Below are 23,612 nucleotides of genomic sequence, written 5' to 3'. Positions count from 1 at the left end.
TAATGCAGGCTTCTGAGCAGAGGCCTGATGTGACCCGACTTATGTTGAGAGGATCACCCTGGCTGCTGTGCTGAGAAGAGACTGTAGGGGGTCAAGGATAGAAGCAGGGAGGCCAGTTAGGAGACTATTGGAGGGACCAGGGCAGAGATGGTGGCTTGGACCAGGTGGTAGCAATGAGATTTGCAAGAAGGGCTTGGATTCTGAATACATTCTGAAGGGTAGAACCAGCATAATTTGCTGACAGATTGGATGAAGGATCTGAGAGGAAGAGCTTTGAGTCTGGTTAAATGGAAGTCTGGAGTTGCTGTTAACTGAGATGGGGAATACTGTGGGAGGACCAGGTTTGGAAGAGAAGATCAGGAGTTTAGTTTTGGTCATGTTGAACTTGACATGTTATCAGACTTCCAAGTGGAGATGTCAAGGAGGCAGTAGGTTATATGAGTCTTGAGTTCAGGGTTGGAGGAGAGAGGGGAAGGTGTGAAATAGTTGACAAGGGGAGTGGGAGAATGAGTAAACTGAGGAAATGTAGTATGGCTGCCTGGAGGCGGTAATAATCTAGGTGAGGGTGGAGGTGGCTGTAAGACTCCTCACCTTGGCAGTGTGTTGTTCTCCATCTCTTTCAGCTGAATTGGCAGAGAGGGTATATTTTGATTTAGAAATTTGGATTTAGCCAGGTTTTTTTTTTGTGTGTGTGTGCATTTTCTTTGTCAAGAATTAAATTTTACAAATGGCGTGAAACAAAATATCTACACATGATTAACTAATGTAGGGGAGGAAAAATAATTTTCCCTCTACCCTTCTAGGTTCTTGGCTGAGACCCCCTGTAATGAAAGACAATAAAAGACAGATTAACAAGAGAAAAACAAACAGAAGTTTAATAACATGCATACCTCCCATATACATGGGAGAGCCTTAGGAAAACTGAGTAACTCCCAGAAATGGCCCAAGCCACCATCTTCAATACTATCTTCAGCTGAAGACAAAAGAAGATGTTGAGGGTGGGGGCAGTTATGACAGGTGACCAGGAAAAGTACAATAAACAAGGGTAAGGTTGTTATGCAGAGTTAAGTCCTGTCTTCTCCACTGGTAAGAGTTTCTAGAGATTTAGTCATCTCTCTCTTCCTGGTAGAGAGAGGGAGACACCCTTACAATGAAGAACTCCCTTATAAATGTTTATTTCTCTCACAAAGGGGTAACTTCTACCCTATTTTCAGAGATTCTCCTGTGTCTGCAGCCTCTCAAAAATAATCAGCCCAAAATAATCAATATGCCAAAGAGGCATATTTTGGGGTGGCAAATTCTGCTCCCCTTCACTAATAATAATCCATTGTAGTCAGTCAGATATGAATATAGGAGTAGCTTGGGTACAGGTCATCAGTAAACACTGAATTTAAAGACAAAGATATAAAAAAGCTTAAGTCATGATAATCAAACGATTGGTATTATGTATTGCTTATGTAATACACAACTATGTATTATATGCTGAAGTTTTCTTGGGAATAGCATAAATCTAAGTACATTTACTGCGATTTTTGCTGTCTGGAGACAGCAAAATTGGAGAATTTAGAGAATTTTCTGCCAAGTTTGAGACTTCATATTTGAAACTGAAAGTCCTCTTCTTGCAAATAATTCCACTGAAGAATTAATGTCTTATTTCAAAATACTCAATATTCCCATTGTGTGTTTTCTTTCACTCCTTAGTTGGAGTAAATGGATTGAGAATTTGTCAGATAATCACAGTGGTAACATTATAAGCTCTGGGAAGGATATAAAAACAATTAAGGGATAATGGAGGTTTTTTTTTTATATAGCAGGAATTTTCTTGGCAATAGAAGAATTTTATGTAATATGAAAGGTATGTGGATTACTTTGTTTTTCTTAGTTTGCGTGTGAAAGTCCCTTTTTCATGTGTCACAGTGTGATACTCTAAAATAAAGTTGATTTTGGCAATTTCCCTCCTTATTTTGATGTACATGGGACATGGAGATAATGTGATAGTTACACAGATCCTCATCTATTTTTAAATAAAATTATTTGCCACCCTTAAACTGAAGCTATTTGCCTCAGGGAATACTTAAGTTGGAAACTTCTAAGAGGACTATCTGCCTTTTATAGCCTTGTTACAGGGCTCCCATCCAAGAACCACCTGGAACCACTGATTTATTTGAAAATCATTCTATATTATTAGCTATAGGCCAAAGAAAAAGAAAAACAGAAAGATCCCCAATGAAACGAATTCCAGAGACTCTAACTCAGATGGAAGGCTGCCATTGTTTTGTTTACCAAAAAACGGTTGTTAAGCAAATAAATGCATTCAGAAGGTTAAACTTCAGGTACTTCTCAAACTTTAATGTGTACAAGAATCACATGGGGATCTTCTTGTTGAAATGCAAAATTTCCTTGCGTTTTAACAAGGATCTTTTTAACCTGGGTCTAGGGTAGGACCCAAGAATTCGAATAACAAGCTCCCAGGTGATGCTGGTGATGCTGGTGCTGCTGGTCCGGGGACCACAATTGGAATAGTAAGGTCTTTGCATCATTCATTCGTTTGCAAAGAGTTACCACCAAAAACCTCAGCCCTGGTGATTGGTGTGAGCAGGCCTGGCTGCTAACTTGGGCAGCAATACTTCCTTTACTAAAGCCTGTTGCGTTAGTGCAAGTAGCTGCTTCAGTTGATCAATCAGATCATTGAAAATTTCCCTGATTCAGAGTGGCTTAAATAGACTGTGCCAAACTCGGTGTGAGGGCCTCCAGGCTGCTGCTGCTTGTTTCTTTTCCCTCCTGAACTATTTAGTTTTCTTTTGAAAAGTGGTACTTAGATTCCTCCAAGGGACTTCCTGCGTCTCCTCAGTATCTGTTTCCACAGCCTCTTAATGGTGGGGTTGGCACCCTTTGTTATAGAGGGTCGGAGAGAGGAGTTCACTTTGTTTTCTTTGTAGGGGAGGAAGCAACCTCGTCCCCACCGCAAACCTACCAGAGTTCTCTTCCTTTTCACCTTGGAAAACACACAATTCCATGTTACTGGTTCTTTATAACTTCCATATACAAGTGTGCATGTGCACCAGACACACATATGTATACTCATATTCATTCACACCTAACTATGGGGGTTTTACAGATTTAATTAAAAATGGAAAGAATAGCATGTAGAAAAAGGAGACTCTTTCAACAGAAAGCCACCTAAAGAGGCCATATGGAACAGTCTCCTGCCTTTCAAATAGTGACAGGGCCTTAACCCATTTGGGACTGGCTGCAAGCCTTACCTGTACCTGAGGAACAGGCCAGTGGGGTGAGAGTAGGGAGTTACAGAACTCTTTGGAGAGTGTTTGTCTTTGTCACCTAAAGTAGCACTGTCCATTAGAACTTGAATATGAGCCACATATGTAATTTTACATTTTCTAGTAGACTCATTAAAAAGTAAAAGGACACAAGTGAAATTAATTTTAATAATTTGTTTAACCCAAATATATCTATTATCATTTCAAGTAATTAATATAAATGTGATAGTATATGCTTTATTTCATACTAAGTCCTTGAAACCCCATGTATCTTTTATACTTACAGCACACCTTGATTCGGACTGGCCACATTTCAGGTGTTTAATTGCCATGTATGGCTACCATATTGGACATGTGGTTACTATGTTGAACAGTACCCATCTAAAAAATCTAAACCCCTTGAGTTTAGCGTGGCAGGGCTCAGTCCCTGGGTGACTGGGTGCTAGTAGCCAGGACAGGAATGTGGGGTTGTCAGTCCCTGACCAACGGAGTTTCACAGAGGGCTCTAATATCAGAAGGGAAGGACTCAGGCAACACTGGGATTCATGGCCTGGAAACAGGGGTGGGAGTTGGAGTCCAGCTACTACTTGGTGAGGATGCTCAGGTTCTCTGGGATACCAGCTTACAGGAGGAGGCACATTCCAGACCCTGCTCTGAGGTAAGCACCTTGGAGGCTTGGTTCTCTTTGGCTCGGAGACTGGGTGGGGTGGAGTCTGCAAGTTAAAGATGTTCAGTGCCTGGAATGTGCAAAGGACTCAGTCAAGGTGGGAGCCAGGGGTTCCAAGCTCCACTACCCTCACAGTCAGTGAGGAACATTAAATAATACCCAGGAGTAAAGCTGGCTGGGTGTCAGCAAAAAACCAGGGCAAGTGCAATGATGAGTGGTAATTGCCCCTGGGCCTCGGTGGCCAGAACAAAAGGTAGTGAACAGGAATGAATATGCTATCCAGGATTCAGCTCTGGCTATATTCATGCAGGATGCCTGCAGAGGGTTGCTAGGTTTCTGGGTTTTTTTTGTTTTTGTTTTTGAAAGAAGTCAGAAATATGGATTTTTATGTGAAATCTCCCACAGTTTAAATCTTGGTCAATAATTTGGAGGCCAAACTAAATATGTCCTAGGAATACCATTTTGTGCCTTTTACACTAACATTCTCTCTCCAGTCTTCAGAGCGAAAAATCAAGACCTTGTCTGTCAGAGAACTTCTTTGATTTTTTATCTTATTTAGAAGAAGACCATGCATAATTTTAAAATATAGTATATTAGCTCAACATTTTACAAGTTGCTTTTGTGGAAAGTTATACACAGCATATGAAAGTGGGACTCCCTCAGAGAGTGCATGATGTATGGTCACTATAAATAGAGATGTTGCTCTCATTCTACTGTGACAAACCCTGATCTGTATGCTTATGTCCTGAATGATAGGAAAGAGGATTAGGGGTATGTGTTTGTGAAGGGAGGGATGTCTAAAGTTATTACTCATTATTTTTCTCATCCAATTCCTTTTTATAATAATAATTTATGAATATCTGTATTGTATGATTAAATGGCCCAGATAGATATCCACATGCATGGAGGGCAGGTGAAGATCCCAATGATGGCTGGGAAGGGAAGAGATGGTCACCATGGACCTAGTGTGACTGTGATGGTCAGGATATGATGTTTTAAAAATCTGGTGATGATGATAAAGTAGCTAACTTTTACTGAGGTTTAACTGGATGTCTGGCACTCTTCTAAGTGCTTTCAATGTCTTAACTCATTTAATCCTCACAGTGGCTCTATGACTGCTATTATTGTCCCCATCTTCCAGATGAGGAAACTGAGGCTCAGAGAGTTTAAGTAAATTCCCCAAGGTCGTACAGCTTGAAAATGGTTTAGATGGGGTTCAAGCCCAGAAAATCTAGCTTTAAGCCAGTGCTCTATCCCCTTGCTTCTCTCTGAAAAACACTTGAATCTTTACCATTTTTATGACTGAAATTAGGAGACTAGTCATAATGAGGAGTCTTCTTGGTGGCTTGTCCTATAAAGAATTCACCCTTACCAGGAAATTATTTATTCATATGTTAAGATCTTATAAAAATAAATGGCATGCCTTTCCTATTTCTTAACATTTTAGAGGTAGGAAACAGTTGGAATAGATTTTGCTTCTAGTATTTCAATATTTTAAAGACAAATACAGTGAAAGCTTAATCAATTCAAATCCAACGAGTTGACATTGCATTTTTTTGTTCACATAATTTTCAGAAGAAAGAGGGAAACAATAAGAAACAAGCTGATTATCAGAGATTTCAGCTAAGGGCAACTTCCGAGGTATATCTTTGACTCAGTCCACACACTGAGCTCAATTTCCAGTATTTTCTACATAAATCATTCTTAGGAGTGATCCCTGATCTTTAGAATGGTGACCAAAGGCTCTGTAAGATTTCTTATCAAAAGAGTCTTTTAAAAATGTTTACCATTCTTTAGTTACTAAGGTGGAGATGTGAACATATATATCAAAAAATGATTTTCTGTTAAGTGTCCATGCAAAAAAAAAAGGAACTTTCTGCTTTAACTGTAGTTTCTAGAAAATTCAGTGAAATTGGAGTTCCCATTTAAACATTTCAGCTGAGCTAAATTATTAAACCATATTAATTTTTCATTAATATGAAAAATTTTTATTTCATTATAGACACTGTGTCCCCAAACTACTTAGCTTTATTCATATATCTCAGTTCTGCCAATAGGCATTTTTTTGCTGTTCCCTCAAGTTTTCTGTGTTTTTGTTATAGGCTGAACCCTGTTAAAGAAAAAATTATTCTGATACTTGTTAAAATGGTAAGGAAGACTTTATTCAGGACTATTGCAAAAGGTGTCAAGACTATTGTTACCAAACCAGGTTTGTTTTTGCCCCCCACCCAGAAAGCCAAACACTGAGATGTCGACATTCCAGCAGAGAGTTTAATCATAAGGCAGCCACGTGAGGAAGCAAGAGCATGAGCCTCCAATTCACTTCCCCAAAAATAGGGACTCAGGGATGTTTATGGGATAGGGGGGCAAGGTGGTCTGAAATGTGGAGGGAGGTGAGGAGAGGTAAGATAATTGATGATCTTCGCAAGCAGAGTCAGATTTCATGTCTCTTCATAGGACCCATGTTCACAAAATGGTGGCCTTAGCATGATCTGAGAGTGGAGTTTTTAGCCACTTGACATGAAAAGGTTGCCTAGTGGGCATCTATGCTGGCCCGGTTGATGAGTTGGTGGTCTCAATTTGCCTGAAGTGGACAAGTTGTAATTCCTGAAAAACAGCTCACACACCCATTACCATGGTGATCCAGGCTCCAGGGAGATGTTATCTGTAGGAACCTAGTGGGAGTCAGACAGCATATTGCCTAAGCAGCACAGTTAACAATGGGTGGGTTAAACAGCTAAAAGCAATAATCAGTAATTGCAAAAAGGAAAAAACTTTAGTACCTAGATACTTAATCATCAATGGCTGTTTGCCGGTTTCACTATCACAGTAGGGAAGTGAGATCGGGCTAAACTCTGAATATGGCAAAGACAGCTGGGGATTTATGGTCAACAAGCAGAGTGAGAGGGTCAGAGGATGGAAAATTACTAAGAGGAAACATCAAGGGTTGGGGGACTTCTGCTGAAGGCAGGCCAGGGTGCTCAAGTATCAAGAGCGGGGGATGAGGGATTTGACCAGATGTGGATGGTGCTCAGCTAGCAAGGATGGAAGTTTTTCTCTAAACTGAGTTTTCAGGATTCTTGCTAAAACAAAGCTACGTAGGCCCGTAGGCCCGGCAAGGACAGGATGAGGGCCAGAGTTGAGGCCTAATTAAGAAGAGGGCTTAGAGAACCTGACTAAAGTTTGTTCCAGGAGACAGTCTTTGTCCACCCTCAATTCAAAGCTAAAGTCACTAGTCTCTTATTGTACATTAAAACATTCTGTATGCAGAAGGTTAATCTAGTGAAAGAGGAACAAATCTTTTATTGCACTTCACGTTTAGACTTTATCAAGTGAAAAATTAAAACTTACTGTGTAAAACAATTCACGAATTTCTCCTACATTTTAGTAGCTTATTCTTTTTTCCCTTTATGGTAAAGACATTGTTCACGTCCCCAAGTAATGCCATAGATGACCTACAGTATCTTCCAATTTTCTGAGCTGTTCTGCGTGAGCAATTCTGGTAGTAATTCTTATCCCAAGAACAGGCTTCTCCTCCCACCCCATACTGCTGCAGCTGGTGCCAAAGACTTAAGTACCCACATGGGTCCAATTGCAGTGGTCGAGTTTGAACTTGCAACCTCCATACACTAGGAGTTCACCTCATTAGTAAGCCAAGATAATTGAATTGATGTACTGCCATTAATATTCAAGTTCTCCAATTCCCCCGCTCACCGTTTCTCTCAGTGGTTGAGTAAATGAGATGTAACTCTAACGTTGGTGGCAGAAGTCACTTGAAAGGCAGCATCATGCATTACAGCAGTGCCCTTACACTGAGGGATTCTTTGTTCCTTACAGATGCTGCTACTCACGGTGGTTGCTCTCACTACAGCCATTGTACAGATAAAGATAAAACTTCCTTCAACACGAGTCATGCAAAGAAAGGCTATTCTTTCTGGCTACCAAGTGTCTCTGTCTAGTAAATGGTATCAGCTATAATATCAAGATCAGTTTCTCTGAGTTTTTGCTAAAGACCTATCTGGATTAAGACAAACCAAAATGATTTGAGTTTTCAAGGGATTTTTAATAGTTAGAAAATATTGACCTTATACAGAAATTACGTCTGATTTTCTGCAAAGTTGCATTAGCAGCTCATAACCCAGCTCTGCTCTTATCAATTTGGGCAAGTTAGGTAACCTCTTTGTGCCTCAGTCTTCCGTTTATAAATGGTGCATGAGTTTCTGTTGCTATGGTAATGCTGCATAACAATCAATCACAAAACCTCAGTGGCCTTCACCAATAAGCAATTATTGCTGACACTTGTGGAGTCAGTTGGTCCCCCTGGGCAGCTCTGCTTATTTTGGCTGAGCTTCTTGAAGACTGGGGGTTGGCTGGTCTAGGCTGGCTTTGGCAGAGGTGATGGGGATGACTCGGCTGGCTCTGCCCCAGGTCCTTTACTTCTTCAGCCGGCTAGCTCAGGCACGTTCTCATAGAGATGGCAGAGGTGCAAGTGAGCCAGCAGGAACACATGAGGCCTCCTGAGGCCTCAGCTCAAAACTGGCATAGTGTCATGTTTGCATTCTGTTGGCCAAAGCAAGCCACGAGGCTAATCCAGATCGACAGAGTGGGGAGATAGGTTCTGCTTTTTTAGTGAGAGGAACTGCAAAGTCACACAGCAAAGGGTGTGAATAAAGGGAGGGATGTAGAATTAAAGCCATCATTGCAGTGAATCACAGATAGGGATACAAACAGTACCTACCTCATCGGTTTGTGGTGAGAACTGAGTGAGATAATCCACATAGAAGACTTAGCACAATGCCTGGTGTGTAGTAAGTGCCCAGTGAATGTTAGCTGGTCTTGTTACTGTGTACTCTACCTAAGATTAACCATAAAGAGAATTCATACCATCAAAGTCCTGGCCTGGACTGTAGCAACCTTCCTGCATTGAGATCTCCTCTTTCTAATTTCTCTAAGAAATAGCGAGAGTGAAGGAGATGCCTGGGAGTTGTTCTGTTCCTAGTCCTCCATACATGCCCAGTGTAGTACTCTCAATTGGGCTAAAGATTCTTTTGATGCTGGTTCCCTGGCCACATTCCAGTCTGCCCTTTCATTTAATGCTAAGTCTGGCTCATAGGAGAGTCTCATGAAACTACTCGAGGAGCCAAATATAATTTCTATAACAGTTCCGGGTATCACAACTCTCTACGGGCTAATTCTTGTTACAACAAATGTCATCAGACCCCAATCCTGACAGCTCTTTTTAAGCAACCTTTGGTAAAATGACATCCAGCAAAACAGGTGATTTAGATAGCTCATTGGGAATTCTTTTGAAATAAATGTGGACACTACTCTTACCCTTGTCCTTGAGTGTACTGCCACAATGATGACACATTTGGCCCCTTTCCTGTTTGTTGTCTACATCTCTGGATAACATTGGCCACTGTTGCCTTTGCCACATATTAATGGTCACAGTCTTGTCAGGCAGATCTGATCAGACCTGTGGACTGCAAAGACCCCGTACTGGATTCATTCACTGAAAGAAAGCATTTATACCCTCCAACAGAGCTGAATTCTGGAAGTGATCAGGCAATTACTTGCTGGGAGGAGTTTACCCATAGCCCAAGTCTGGAGATTATGAGGCTGGTTGACATGTAAATATTATTCTGGTCTCTTATCCATTCTCTCTCTGGGTGGGAAAGTGTGAAACAGGAAAAGACGAGGTATAAAATTAGAACACAGTCTATATGTTCATATCCAGTAAATATTTTATTCTGTATTACTTCCACCCCAGAGTTATCCTTTTTGCTAAAAGAACATGCTAAATTCCTGCACCACCAGACTAACAGGCTTTATAGCGTCTAGAGCACAAATAATTTGGTATTCTTTTTTTCTTTTGCCAGCATGTTTAATAGCTATGCAAGTTTGTTAATCCTGACAAACTGGTATGATTTGTTTTATTAGCTCGCTTGGCTGCCAGAAACCTCAGTATTTTCTAACTATCCTTAGTTTATCTGGCTTGACCACTTCTCCCATCTCAATTTGGTTCTCTTCTTTACTTGTTATTTTAAGCCGTTATTATTTTCTTTTATTGGGAGCCAATTCAAACTCATCTTAATAAATAGTTACAGTATAAATAGTGAATCAATGAACATTTAATATTTATTAGTGCATTGATTTACTTAATATCTGTATTTCTAGTAAAATGACAGTTGTCAGAAAAAAGTTTTAAAAACTTCCCTCAGATTGCATCCTATTTCTTCAGCGTTAACTACAGAAATTACTGATAATTTCCATTTTTCGCATTCACTAACCAAGTGGTTACAATTTGAGGAAACTTGCTCTGCTCTAGACCAGTGGGAAGACTGGAGACTTTTTACTCTTATCTTTTATAAGCTATTACTTATAATTTCTAAATATATTAAAGAGGAAAACCTCCACATTATGCCTTTCATTTATGAATTTTATTAAAATTACAGTATTTTAAGATTAATGCATACAATCAGCCTTGCAGGTTTTTTCTTTTTTTTTTGCTACTGCTGCTTTTTTTTTAAGAATTCTATCAGCCTATAATTATTTCTACCAGCTATATAATAGATATATATTTTAAACCATTTTTAGCCGTCTGTCCTGTATCATGTTGGCATTGACAATCTCAGAATAGAATGGGCTAACTTAGTCATTCGATTTCCACTAAAGTTTGTATTTGGAATAACTGTTATACATTAGCATATATAAAGATACTGGATTCTATTTCACTTCTCTGCGAGATACCCACTGGGGGTTTTGAAAAGCATAAATCAACTTGCATTTATTGAGCAGCTGCTATAGGTATTATATGAGGTATGAAATCATATTGTGTGAAGAATCATATCAAGTGAGATATGAAATCATAAAACTAACAAGATGAGATATGAAGTCATAAAATGAACAGTTTTAAATTTGCAGAATACTTTTTAGTTTGCTTACATATCCATGATCTCATTTGATCTAAATCATGATTCCTGTTCTCAGAGCTTACAGATCTTGTTGGAGAGACCAAATAAATATAAATGGTAATAAAACACACACCTGCATTCTGATTATAAGCCTAAGGGGAACTCAGACGGGACTGAAAGTGTGCGTTTAAGTGTTTGGGATTCATGAGTGTGAGGTAGGATCTGTGTTTGCTTTGTAGGATTTCTCTATTGCCAGAGACAAAACTTTGAAGGAAACTAGTGTTGACAATGGGGTGACTTGACCCCCTCTTTTCAAAGTAGTGTTGGCATATGTCCCTTCAGATGCATTAATAGAACTATCTTGTCCTATTTAGACAAAACACAAAATTTCTGTGTCCATGTGATAGGAGAAAGGGTAAGGAAAGGTCAAAAGAGGAGCAAGTGAGACAATTTATAATTTACTAAGATAGGAAAATCTCATAAAAAAAGCCTTTGATGGAACAGTAACAGGTGCGTGCGTATGCATGTGTGGACTCATCAGTATGTGACGTCTGATGTAGAACACTACGGGCGAAGTCCTGGGGGACAAAGAATGAAGAAGGGGAGCCCACTTTTAAATAACACTGGTTGAGGAAAAGAACTAATAACTGCTCATAGACCAACCAAATTAATTATATTTTCACAGTGTGGATCCAAAAATCTGAAATAAATAGATGCTTAACAAAATACTGCTTTGCCTAGAGGGCCCTTATCCTGAATGTGGCAGATTTTACCATAATAACACTTGAATTAATTTTTGTATGTTGTATTTTGATTTTTGACTCTAAATAAATATTTTCTATGGATGACTCCACTTTAAGTGATTTCTATTAGTGTTAAATGCTGGCTGTTGGGGCATTAGGTCAAGGTTTGGTGAAGAAATACTATTTCTCTCTTTTTTCTTATTTTAAAATTATAGCAGGCTTTTCCTGCCTCAGGGAACATGACTTGACTGAAGGTGATGTTATTGTGTGATGCTGTAGAGTAGTCTAAAGATAAAAATCAGAAGTGTTCAGTGATTTATCTTCCTAGTTCCAGCATGCTAAAATCATTATTTCTCTTATTTGCATTGACTTGTCAACCAATAACATTAATCACCTTCCAAGATTTCCCTTGTTCTTGAGTTAGACTGGGGTAATTCAGCACCATTTCACAGAAAATGTTGTACAATAAATCTGTGAAGTCTGCAAGAAAGAAAAAATTGAGAACTGGAGATGGGGCCTGGGGTGGGGAGTGGTGGCACCTGAGAGGATGAGGGCAAAGACCACCTGAGGCTAATGGGAAGGCAAAGAGGGCAATGCTTACTTGGGTTTTGACAGCTGTGAGAGGGCCACAAAGAGACTGAGTTATCAAAGCATGGATTTATGGAAGACAGGTTGTGGGGGCAGGGGAGAGGGGAGAGAAGGAAAGGAAGAGGAGGAAGGAAGCTGCATGTGAGTCAGCTGTTTGTCATTCCTCATCCCTGCAAAGGGCTGAAGTCTTTTCACCTCTGTTTATTTTCATTTGGAATGCCAATCAGCAGGTTACAGACAGAGCGCTTTGAAAATCTATGCAAAATGCTTAAAACTTTAATGAACTTGATAGCCCTTATAATGCCCAGGAATGGCCAGGGGAGGATCCTATGAAACCACGCTGCTTAGAGAGAAGTATCTGGAAGCACTATACCCCATTTTAATAATAAGTACATACTTCATAAAACTGCCCCAAAAAGAATAGGGACAAAATGACCTTAAGATTCACCGTGGAAGTCCAAAAATTCCTAAGTATATATTTGCCAAGGTCTCTTTGGCTTGGAGAGTGCTTATTTTGTTTAGTTGATTATTTTAAACCATAATGAAAGCAGATTAGTTTTCTTACTCTTTACTCCAAATAAATATTTTCCTTGGATATAGTCAGCTTTTTCCATATTCTTTAGGTGCTTTCTCTTATCGCTGCATGTTGGCTAGAGTATTGAGATGAAGCCTTTCATTGCCCTCTTTGTCCTCACCTGTAACTACCCCTTTTCCTACCAATATGTTCATGCTACCAGGATGGATATAGCTGTGTGTGAAGACATCGAATATTTGAGAGAAACCTCCCTTTTAGCACATCTTGTTCCTATTTCAATGGAGAAAAGACACACCATTATACTAGGACTTTCAACCTTCCACCATTTAATCTGTAGGTTCTTCTGCATTTGTGTCCATCATTTATCCTTCTCTTTTCTCATAATTGTGTCTCATGTCTAAGGTGAATCCTTTCATATATTCTCTGGATCCTGTCCCCCTTTGCCCTCTCAGAGACTGTTCTTTTCTTTTTTTCTCGTCTATATTTTCAACCTCTTCCTCTTCACTGAATCCTTTCCTTTTTTTTTTCTTTTTGTATTTTTTAAGACGACACTTTTTTTAGTGCAACTTTAGATTTGTAATTTAGAGGAGGAAAAATAATTTTCCCACACGTCTAGGTTCTTGACTGAGACCTCTCTGTAATAAAAAACAGATTAGTAGGAGAAAAACAGAAGTTTAGTAACATGTATACCTCCTGTAAACATGGGAGATGCCCAGGAAAACTGAGTAACTATCCAAAATGACCCAAGCCACGACCTTAAATATGATCTCCAGCTAAAGACACAAGAGAGTGGTGGGCAATGGAGGCCAGTTGTGGGAGGTTTTCAGGAAATCACAAAGGTATGGAGATTATGCAGATTTAGGTCCTTGCCTTCTCCACTGATATGAGTTTCTAAAGATTTAGTCCTCTGTCTCTTCCTGGTATGGAGAATGGCACCCTTACAAATGAAGAGTTCCCTTATAAACGTAAATGTCTCTTACAAGAGGATAACTTAACTGATTTTCAGAGCTTTTCCTCTCTGCTCCTTCTTAAAAATAATCAGCTAAAGGTAATCCTTATGCCGAAGAGGCATATTTTGGGGTGGCATATTCTCCCCTTCAACAACAGAATTGAGAGGAGGGTACAGAGATTTCTCATAAACCTCTGCCCCCACACATAACATGGTCTCTCCCATTAACATCGCTCACCAGAATGATACATTTTTTTTTTCTAAAAATGAACCTATTTTGACACATCATAATTGCCCAAAGTACATAGTTTACCTTAGGGCTCACTCTTGGTGATATACATTCTATGGGTTTGGACAAAAGTATGACATATATACATCATTGTAATATCTTACAGCATATTTTCCCTGCCCTAGAAGTCCTCTGGGCTCTGCCTGTTTCTCTCTCCCTGGCCCCAAGCCTGGCAACTACTGATCTTTTTATTGTCTCCATAGTTTTGCCTTTTCCAGAATATTATATAGTTGGAATCATACAGAATGTATCCTTTTCAGATTGGTTTCTTTCACTTAGTAACGTGTGGGAGATCAGAATTGGCCACCCCAAAATGTGTCTCTTTGCCTTGATTATTTTTAAGAACGAAAGACTCTGAAAGAAACTTTGACCTCCCTCCTAACTGCTTAAATGAATTTAAGGTAGAAGGCCCGTTACAGGAAGGAGTTAATACCATAAGATAATTCTAGTGTGATATAGAATGTGTTTCTGAGTTGGCCCAGCAAACACTTGTTTAACAAACGTTTGCATTTCCATCTCTGTGTAAATTGCCTTCCTCCCCTTTGAAGTCCCTAATCACTACCCCCAACGTCCTCTTCTGTCTTTAGCTGAAGATGATATTTAAAGTCGGGGCTTTGGCCATTCTGGTGAGCTGCTCAGTTTTCCTGGGTTTCTCCCATGTGTACATGTTATTAAACTTTGATTTTCTCTTGTTATTCTGTTTCATGTCCATTTAATTCTTGGACCAGTCAGAAGGACCTAGAGGGTAGAGGAATTGTCTTCCTCCCCTACATATGCACGTAAGGTTCTTCCATGTCTTCTCATGGTTTCGATTACTCATTTTGTTCTAGCACTGAATACTATTCCATTGCCTGGATGTACCACAGTTTGTTTATCTAATCACCTACTGAAGGACATCTTGGTTGCTTCCAAGATTTGGGAATTATAAATAAAGTTGCTATAAACATCCATGCATTCATGTGTAGGTTTTTGTGTGGATATAAGTTTCCACCTCCTTTGTGTAAATACTAAGGCGTGTGATTGCTGGATCATATGGTAAGAGTATGTTTAGTTTTGTAAAAAACTGCCAAACTGTCTTCCAAAATGGCTGTACCATTTTGCATTCCCACCAGCAATGAAGGAGAATTCTTGTTTCTCCACATTCTTGTCAGCACTTGATGTTGTCAATGTTGTGGATTTTGGCCGTTTTAATGGGTATATAGTGGTATCTCATTCTTGTTTTAGTTTGCATTTCCTTGATGACATGATGTGGAGCATCTTTTCATATGCTTACTTACCATCTGTATATCTTCTTCAGTGAGATGTCCGTTAAGGTCTTTGGCCCATTTTAAAATCAGTTTGTTTGCTTTCTTATTGTTGAGTTTCTATCGCTATTTAAACACAGTTGAATCTCACATGGTCAACAACCACCACCACAGCAGCAATAGCAGCATCAACAAGCAAATGCATACAACCCAAACCCAAAACCCACAGACCCCTCTCTGAACCCTACATCCACTTGTACCCTATATTTGCTTTCTCTCTTTCGTAGACTAACTCCTTGCCTCGGTTGTCCAGACTGGCCTCTATCCCAAGCCCTCTTTCTCTTCTAACAGTCCCAGTATTAGAAAATGGTGGCAGTATCCATCTAGTTGCCTGTGCCTGAAGCCTTGGAATTAATCTGACTCTTCCCCCTTTCCTCCTCTCCTCACGTAAAATTAATCACCTGGTTCCATTAATTTGGTCACTGAATCTCTCACAAATCAATCCACCTGCTTCTTTCTATCCCTATTGCCCCTCCTTCGTTTGGGAAGATATTATTTCTCTCTGTCTCTCTCTTTTTTTTCTTTTGAGGAAGATTAGCCCTGAGCTAATATCTGCTGCCAATTCTCCTCTTTTTGTTGAGGAAGACTGGCCCTGAGCTAACATCCATGCCCATCTTCCTCTATATATGTGGGACACCTGCCACAGCGTGGCTCAACAAGCAGTACCTAGGTCAACACCCAGGATCATAACTGGCGAACCCCAGGCCTCTGAAGCAGAACATGCCAAGTTAACTGCTGCGCCACCGGGCTGGCCCCTCTTTTTTTTTTTTTTAGATTGGCACCTGTGCTAACATCTGTTGTCAATCTTCTTTCTTTCTTTTTTTCCTTCTTTTCCCAAAGCCCCCCAGTACATGGTTGTATATTTTAGTTGTAGGTCCTTCTGGTTGTGCTATGTGCCATCAAGCATGGCTTGATAAGCGGTGCTGTGTCTGTGCCCAGGATCTGAACTGGTGAAACCCTTGGCCACCGAAGCGGAGTGTGGGAATTTAACCACTCGGCCACGGGGCCGGCCCCTATTTATCTTTTTATGTGAAGGTGATGGGCTGACTGATGTATGCTGCTGCATGATGAGGTCATACAGACTTAGGGGGGCTGGTGCCTGCACAGGCAAAGACCTAGTCCCTGGAGATTTCCTTGTCATTTTAACACCTTCCTTGTGTGGGTTTTCTATTTGAAGTGGTCACTTCTGCAGCTCTCTGTTGGTTCCCTTCTACTTTCCTGGCATTTTCCTCTGATTTTTGAGGGACACCTCTGTTGCTCCTGGAAGTTCTGAGCTCACGACTGTCATTTAGCTTTGTGGTCAGGTCCTGCCTCTGACCCTTCCTAGCTGTAAGAGCTGGAACAGATCATGGATTCTCTTGACTCTTCATTTCCTTATCTGTAAAGTAAGTAGCTTCCCTTAGACACTGGGTCTCTACCCTGGCTGCACATTAGAATCACCCGGGGCGCTTTTAAAACTCCCAATGCCCAGGCCACACCCTGGGACAATGACGTCAGCACCCTGATGCTCAGGCCTCAGGATTCTTTAAAGCTCCCCCCAAAGATCCCAATGTGCAGACAAGGTTGAAAACCACTGATTTAATGATTTTAAAGGAACTTTGCTCTTCTGTCATTTCATGTTTTTTATCATGCCCCAATCCCAAATTGAGATGTCTATTCTTTTAATGTTTTTACTAAGTTGGGAAGAAATAGCTGTGAAGTACCCCCCGCCCCCCACCATCTGCTGTTTGTTCTTATTTACATACGATGGAACCCAGCCCACTGATTTACAGCTCTGGTTCCCTTACAACTGTTATTGAACTGAAAACATAGCTTAAAACTTATTAAACAGAAAAAAATTATTTTGAGCTTCATGCAGACAATCCATTATAGAACCAAGGAAGCATCTAAACTTCTTTCCTTGTAGAATTAATGCTAAAAATGGATTTACAACCCCATAATCTCAAATGAAAACTTTAATTCTGCTGCCGAACCTAGTATTTATTTTTTCTTGAGTATCCCATTAGGAAAACGGAAGCACCTCTGCAGGAGGATGGAATTTCAAGGGGTTTCCACCCATAAACAGGCAGGCCCTCCCCAGACTTCTTTGTGTGGGCCTCTGAAATTAAGTGTTAGGATCTCTCTTTCCCAGGTCCTCTCTACTGACTCACAAATACTGGGAGAAAAGCCAGGGCAAACACATAATCAGTGTGGGTGTGGTCTCACTGTTGAAACACGTTGGAATAGGTCTTTCAGAAGACAGCCTTTCTGTAGCAGCCCCCTTTAGACCTACCATTTTAGATTTGAAATAACAAGACTTTTCTGAGCTGTGAGGGAGTAGGGAGGAGAGTAGGAAGATGACAGAGAACAGCCAAGCATTTGGTTTAACCACTGGCACTAAATTTGGAAGGAACTGGGGTCCTGACATAAGTCTGATTTATGTTGGGGAAATGTCCTTTGGGGTGCTGGCTTTTTCTGTTTCTGCCTGTTTCTCTGTTAACAGTATCTCTTTCAACTGTTCACTCACTTTATTCTGCAATATCTGTCTGAAACACACAGCCCATGCCTTTGCTTGTCTCTCTCAAACCCTTATTAAACTATTGAAATTAGTTGCTACCTTGATAAGGATGGGCTAATTTAGTAACTACGTGTAAATTATTAGTTAGTTATAACCTATGGCAAATTCCTTTCTCCATATAATCCTTTTACAACTGGGCCATCAAATTGTTCTTATGGAAAGAAATGGTTAGTTATCTTCTAACAGTATGGGAAAAAGGCGTTTTCCTGGGTGAAGAAGTGTTGCCAAAGCGTGGAGTGAAGCTGAAAGGAAACTCTTTCTCACCATGTTTAGCAATGAACTATTTCTTGAGGCCCAGAAAGCCTTGTCTGAAGCTCCTTGTTTCTGACCTGCCTCTTTGGGTATTTCCTTGTAGATGGAGGAATTAATTGAGGGTGTTCGCTGGGCCTTTATTGACATGCTGGAGAAAGAAAATGAGTGGATGGATACAGGGACAAAAATGAAAGCCAAAGAAAAGGTAAGGATTCCTTTTGATGAAAAAATACGACTTTTGGTTTAACAGATTTTCATGCTCAACGTTGACTGTGTAGTTGATTTTTATATTGACTGAGCTGTTGACTCCGAATGACCCTGGAGTTAGGTGTCTGTTTTGGAAAGTACATAGATTTCATCAGCAGGAGGTAAGAGAAAATAAGATCTGACTTTTTCTTTTTTCGAACTTCATTTTCAAACACCTTGTAATTCTGCCTTTCCTTCGCTCCTAATTGCCGTCTGTAAGAGCCACATGGCTTGCTGCCCAGCGAATTTTGCCATAAACCATCATTGGCTATGGCAGAATGCAGAGCAGTGGGAAGCCATGGCGAGCAGCTGGCAGAAGAGCCCTCAAGGTGCAAAGAAGAAAAACCCATATTGGCCATGTGTCCTTCTGCTCCACGCATGGTGTGTGCAAATGTCCTCGGGCAATTCTTTTCCTGTAACCAAGCAGATCTACTTCCTAACCCATCATTTTGCACAAATGATCCTAATAGCATCCTTATAAACTGCAGACCTGTGGTAAACCATTGTGTAGGAATACAAAAATATTTCCTAATAGAAGTGGACACTGGCTAAGCCTTGTAAAATTTTCTGGGAATAGGTGAAAAAAGTATTAGTAGCCATGCTGTTTGAAAGAAAAGAATGGGACCCATCTTGAATTCCAGGTATTCTGTTGGAGCTGGAGCTCGAGGGAGGAGGGAACACCTGCTACATTCTTACTGGAAGCTGCTCTGCAGCTGGGAGACTCTGAAATTAGGGGCGTTTCATCTTTAGAGAGGTATTTTTGAAACTTTCCTGACGATAGCAATCACCTGGGGGCCTGGACGCGCTATAGCTTTTTGGACTCCTCCCTAGCAAAGGCTGACTTAGTGGATTGAGGGTGCAGTCTGAACATTTGTGATTTTAACCCGTCTCCCTGGTGATTCTTATTGCTAGGCAGGCCCCAGGAACACTGCTTAGAGTCATACTGAGTCATGCTGAGCACAAACATTTTTGCCTTATGGTCAAGAAACAAAGAGGGAGAGGATTTTTAGGGCAGTGAAACTACTCTCCATGATACTATAATGGTGGATACATGTTACTATACATTTGTCCAAACCCATATAATGTACAGCACCAAGAGTCAGCCCTACTGTCAGCTATGGACTCTGGGTTACTATGATTTGCCAATGTAGGTTTATTGGTTGCAACAAATGCTCCACTCTGGTGGGGGATATTGATAATGGGGGAGGCTGTGCATGCGTGGGGGCAGGGGGCATATGGGAATGCTGTTCTTTATGCTCAATTTTGCTGTGAACCTACAATTGCTTTAAATAATAAAGTCTGTTAAAAAAGTAAAACATTCTGGGAATGCTTAACCTTGTTGAAATGAGTATGTGCAGAGGTTTAGCACAGATATTTTCTAGAGCTTTAATACTCCTGAGATAGATAAACATTGCCATAGATATTTTTGTCAATAGACATGAAAAGGCTGTTCAGTGTTTATAGTGGAAAAAGAACTTTGGTGGCCGAGGGTGGAGGGTAGCAGAGGAAGACAAAAGCTGAGTTTGACTTTTTTCCCCTTCGAGACTGTCTTAAGTCATGTAAAGAGCAAGCTGATGAAAGCCGGGAGTGCAGGGGCTGTGATGAGAAGCTCTCCAGATGGTAGATGAAACTTTTGGAACCAACACGTTGTTTTTTGAAGGCTTCACTTATTTGTTGAGCTAGCTTGTGATATCTGGAACAGAATGTGTCTTGTGCTGGGCAGGTGAGAGCTCAGTGTGTTGGGGGCTCTTGATCCTAGTCTGATTCCTCATGGACTGAGGGCAACCAGTGTGGAGAGTGGAGTGGAGTGGTGAGGAGTGTGTGCATGTTATGAATGGACAGATAGCAGGGCACTGTCCTGGAGACCGCAGTCAGTTCTTTAGGAAGTATGGCTGGTGATTGCCTCAGAGAGATCTTCTGAGTTGCGTAAGAGAGTGGGTGTCTTATAGTTGGGCCTTCTAGGCAGGTGGCCCATGGGTCCTTCTTGAAGGAGGATTGTTCTTAGTCTTTCTAATATTAGGCACATTCCTGTTTGCCCCTTGAGTTGCTCTCCAGTCATGTTTTATTTCACTGAGAGCCATCACTTTTTCTTCTGAAAGTACTCTTTGAACACTCTGCTTTCTTTGAGCTGAGTTCTACTTGCCAGGAACTCAACTAGTTCCTTGACAGGTGCAAATATCAAAGGCAGTTGTCCTACTGGATCTCATCAGGTTCCCTGAGTATATCCTGTATTTAAGAGTTGAGAGCAGTTCCTTTGATAAAAGGCAAGGAAGAGGGAATGTTGTCCAAGAATTTTCAGCGGTTCTCCAAGGCAGTTGTGGCCTAGGATCCCGGAAGATGCAGATTTTCTTTTTCCAAATTAAATAAACATGCAGTTCTGGAAATGACCTCTCGGGGGAGCTCGTAGTACTCACAAAGACAACATTTAGGCTACCAAAGGCTTTTATGCAGCTTTCTGCTCTGGGGTTGTTTTTGAAAAATTATTTTTTTCTTGCCCTTTTTCTCTGCTGTCCTCGATTTGATTGCCTTTTAATAGTCAACAAGAAAGGAGAGGCTCTGCCTAATAATTCCTTGAATCTTAGATGGAAATCTCTGACAATCTTAGGGCTTTGTCTTTCTGATACTGAGTAGCCCCTGCATTAAGACAGGATTTGCCTGTGTTAGAAGTGGAGGTGAATAATTCGCCTGCTCTTCCTGGTATGACTTGGCACTGTTCTTTGGGCATGTGTTGTATGCAGTATATCACCCAGGCGGAAGATTTCTCATCAATAATAGTGCCCACACTGGGCCAATGCTGAGTCACTTGGCAACCCATTGGGAAAGCTGGAAAAATGTTCCAATTTGTGAGGGGGAGAAGCTTTTCTTTCCTTCACTGTGAAGCTCTGGACTGCAGCTAATTACAGCGCCTCCTAAGGGGTGTTGACCTCAGCATTCCCTAGTGACCTGCCTCCTGAGTGGGGAGGGTCTAGATACCTGCAATGGCCCGAGACCTAACATCTGGGCTTTTGTGGCAGTGACCTCGGTTTCAAAATGGAATCGTGGGGATGTGGCTTCGTCATGCTCTTCACTAGAGGTGATCACTTGTAAAAGATAAACAAGGATGCCTCTGCTCCCATCAAGGGTAAATTTGTTATCTCTGTCTCCCTGCCTTTCCCCTTTCATCTCTTAAGAGGTCATGAGTGTTTTTGTGTTGTGAAACCAACAGTGTCGGTTTCAACTGGAAATTTAGTATGCTGAAATAAGCACCAATTTTTGTTTAGGATTCTGTGTTCCCTGCAAGCATATGCTTTTATTGTAAACAAGCAGCAAAGAACAGGCGGCCTGTTATTTTTCTGGTTATCATAGCTGTTAAATGAATGTAAGGCTATACAAATTATTTTGGGGGGTGGCTTCTGGAAGATTTGCCTTTTCCAGAACAGAGTAGGAGGATCTCAAGGTCACTATGTAATGATTCTAAGGCCCAGCAGGAAGGGATGCAGCACTGCCTATGGCTGCCCTGCTGGCGGGAGCAGGGCTTGTGCTGGTGAGCTCTGTGTCGGATTAGGAGGAACAGTTTCCTCAGCTGGATTTGACTCTGTAGCCAAAAGCTGGATCTTTTCTGAAATGTTTCTTTGTTTGCGCTCTTTGCCCCTGGGACCTATGCTTGCCAGGCCACCCCCAGAGAAAAAGATCCCGAATTCCTAGGGAAGCAGCATCCTAAGGATGCTATGAGCAGCCTTAACCTTGGCCACAGCAGGTACAGAGGATTCCCAGGAAGTCTGCTGGTCCCAATCTCCACAGGCACGTGACCCCTAGGCACGGGCTCTGGGCAAGGTGGGAAGACTTTTCCTACAGAGGGCCAAATAAAAGTGTAGCTTACCTCTTTGGCTTTGTCTCTGTTGGGGAGGAAAAATAATCTTTTCTTCTACCCTTCTATCTTGACTGGGGCATGTGTAACAAAAGATAGAGTAACAAGAGAAAAACAAACAGAAGTTCATTAACATGTACATCTCATACATATGTGAGAGAAATTCAGAGAAATGAATAACTCAAAGAGGTGGCTTAGAACTCTAGCTTATATGGCATCTTTAACCAAGAAAAATAAATTTGTAGAGAAATGATAAGACAAAGGAAACCAGTTTTAGACTTCTAAGGGCAGCAGATTATGGGAAGGTAAACATACAGGAAACTAATGGTAGATACAGGCTCGTTAGTAGAGTTTGGATGTGGATTCCTCTGGCACTGTCTCCAGGCTGATAGGACCTAAAGTTGTCTCTAGTGATTCGCTTTTGTACTTCCAGATAGCGGAGGAAGGACAATTTGAGAATTTATGCCCTGCTTTTTAGGCAAACCGGAGGAGGGCAGGAACTTTTCTTGTATCTGCTGTGTCTCATTTGCCTTCAGCTCAAGATAATTTTTATGTCAGAGAAGCATATTTTAGGGTGACATTCTGGTTTCCTTTATCTTTAAGCTCTGCCCAACCCTAAGTATTGGATTTTCCCCAGGTATCCAGTCTGTACCATGTTGTGCCCTGCCCACATCCCCAGCCCAGTGGTTCTCAAGGTGCGCTTCCAGACCAGCAGCAGTAGCCTCTCCTGGGGACTCGTTAGAGATGCAAATTCTTGGGATCACCCCAGAGCTGCTGAGCTCAGGGAGTGGACCACTGCCCTTGCAATTACCATTTCACTGCACACCTACTTGACTTCCAGCTGCCAGCACCTGCATTTTGTCTAAGAGCTCTCGCTTCCCCCTGGAGCCCACTATGCCACTCACACAGAGGGCCCAAAGGCCTGGGGAATGAGCACACCAATGATTGGTGAGAGTTGCCATGTATGTGCCCCAGCTTCCTCCTCCCTTGGGTGCGTGTTCTGCAGAGCTCCTGGAGTTTCCCCAGTGGGGTAAGCTCCAGTTGCTCACACTGACAGCTGGCTCAGTAAGATCCCCTTGTTGACTGCCTGTCTTTCTCTGCTCCCTTTCCCAGTCCCCCACTTGTGTTTGGTGTTTCTTTCACCTCCCCAATGAACTGCTTGCACTCAAATCCTTGTCTTGTGGTCTGCTCCTGGGGACTCTCTAACTAGGACACAGCTCCTGGGGTATGCATTCTTCTCATCGTTCCTCGCCTTAAGGTGACAACACATGTCACTGCATCTGGATGCTAGCAGCACTTCAGCAAATTCAATTCCACAAACATTTCCAGAACTGATAATGTGCCAGGTGCTGGAGCAGGAGCTGTGGATTCAGAGAAGATCAGCTGCAGTCCTTTTTCTGCAATGGCTTGCACACTCTTAGGAGAGCACAACAGTGACACGGG

At 41.3% G+C, this 23,612-nt stretch overlaps 1 protein-coding gene across 1 annotated transcript in view; it reads left to right on the top strand.

Annotated features, from left to right (window-relative positions):
• The window catches only part of PHEX (phosphate regulating endopeptidase X-linked), a 196,510-nt gene that overhangs the window by 77,892 nt on the left and 95,006 nt on the right, over nucleotides 1-23,612 (top strand). The window contains exon 12 of the mRNA XM_046672703.1: nucleotides 18,180-18,281. Within this exon, the coding sequence (XP_046528659.1) occupies nucleotides 18,180-18,281 (102 nt within the window). The remainder of the gene's footprint in view (nucleotides 1-18,179; nucleotides 18,282-23,612) is intronic.

Source organism: Equus quagga, chromosome 10 (assembly GCF_021613505.1).
Source record: "Equus quagga isolate Etosha38 chromosome 10, UCLA_HA_Equagga_1.0, whole genome shotgun sequence".
NCBI classification, from domain to species: domain Eukaryota; kingdom Metazoa; phylum Chordata; class Mammalia; order Perissodactyla; family Equidae; genus Equus; species Equus quagga.
Note: the sequence above shows the minus strand (reverse complement) of the source record. Positions and strands in the feature narration are given on the sequence as shown.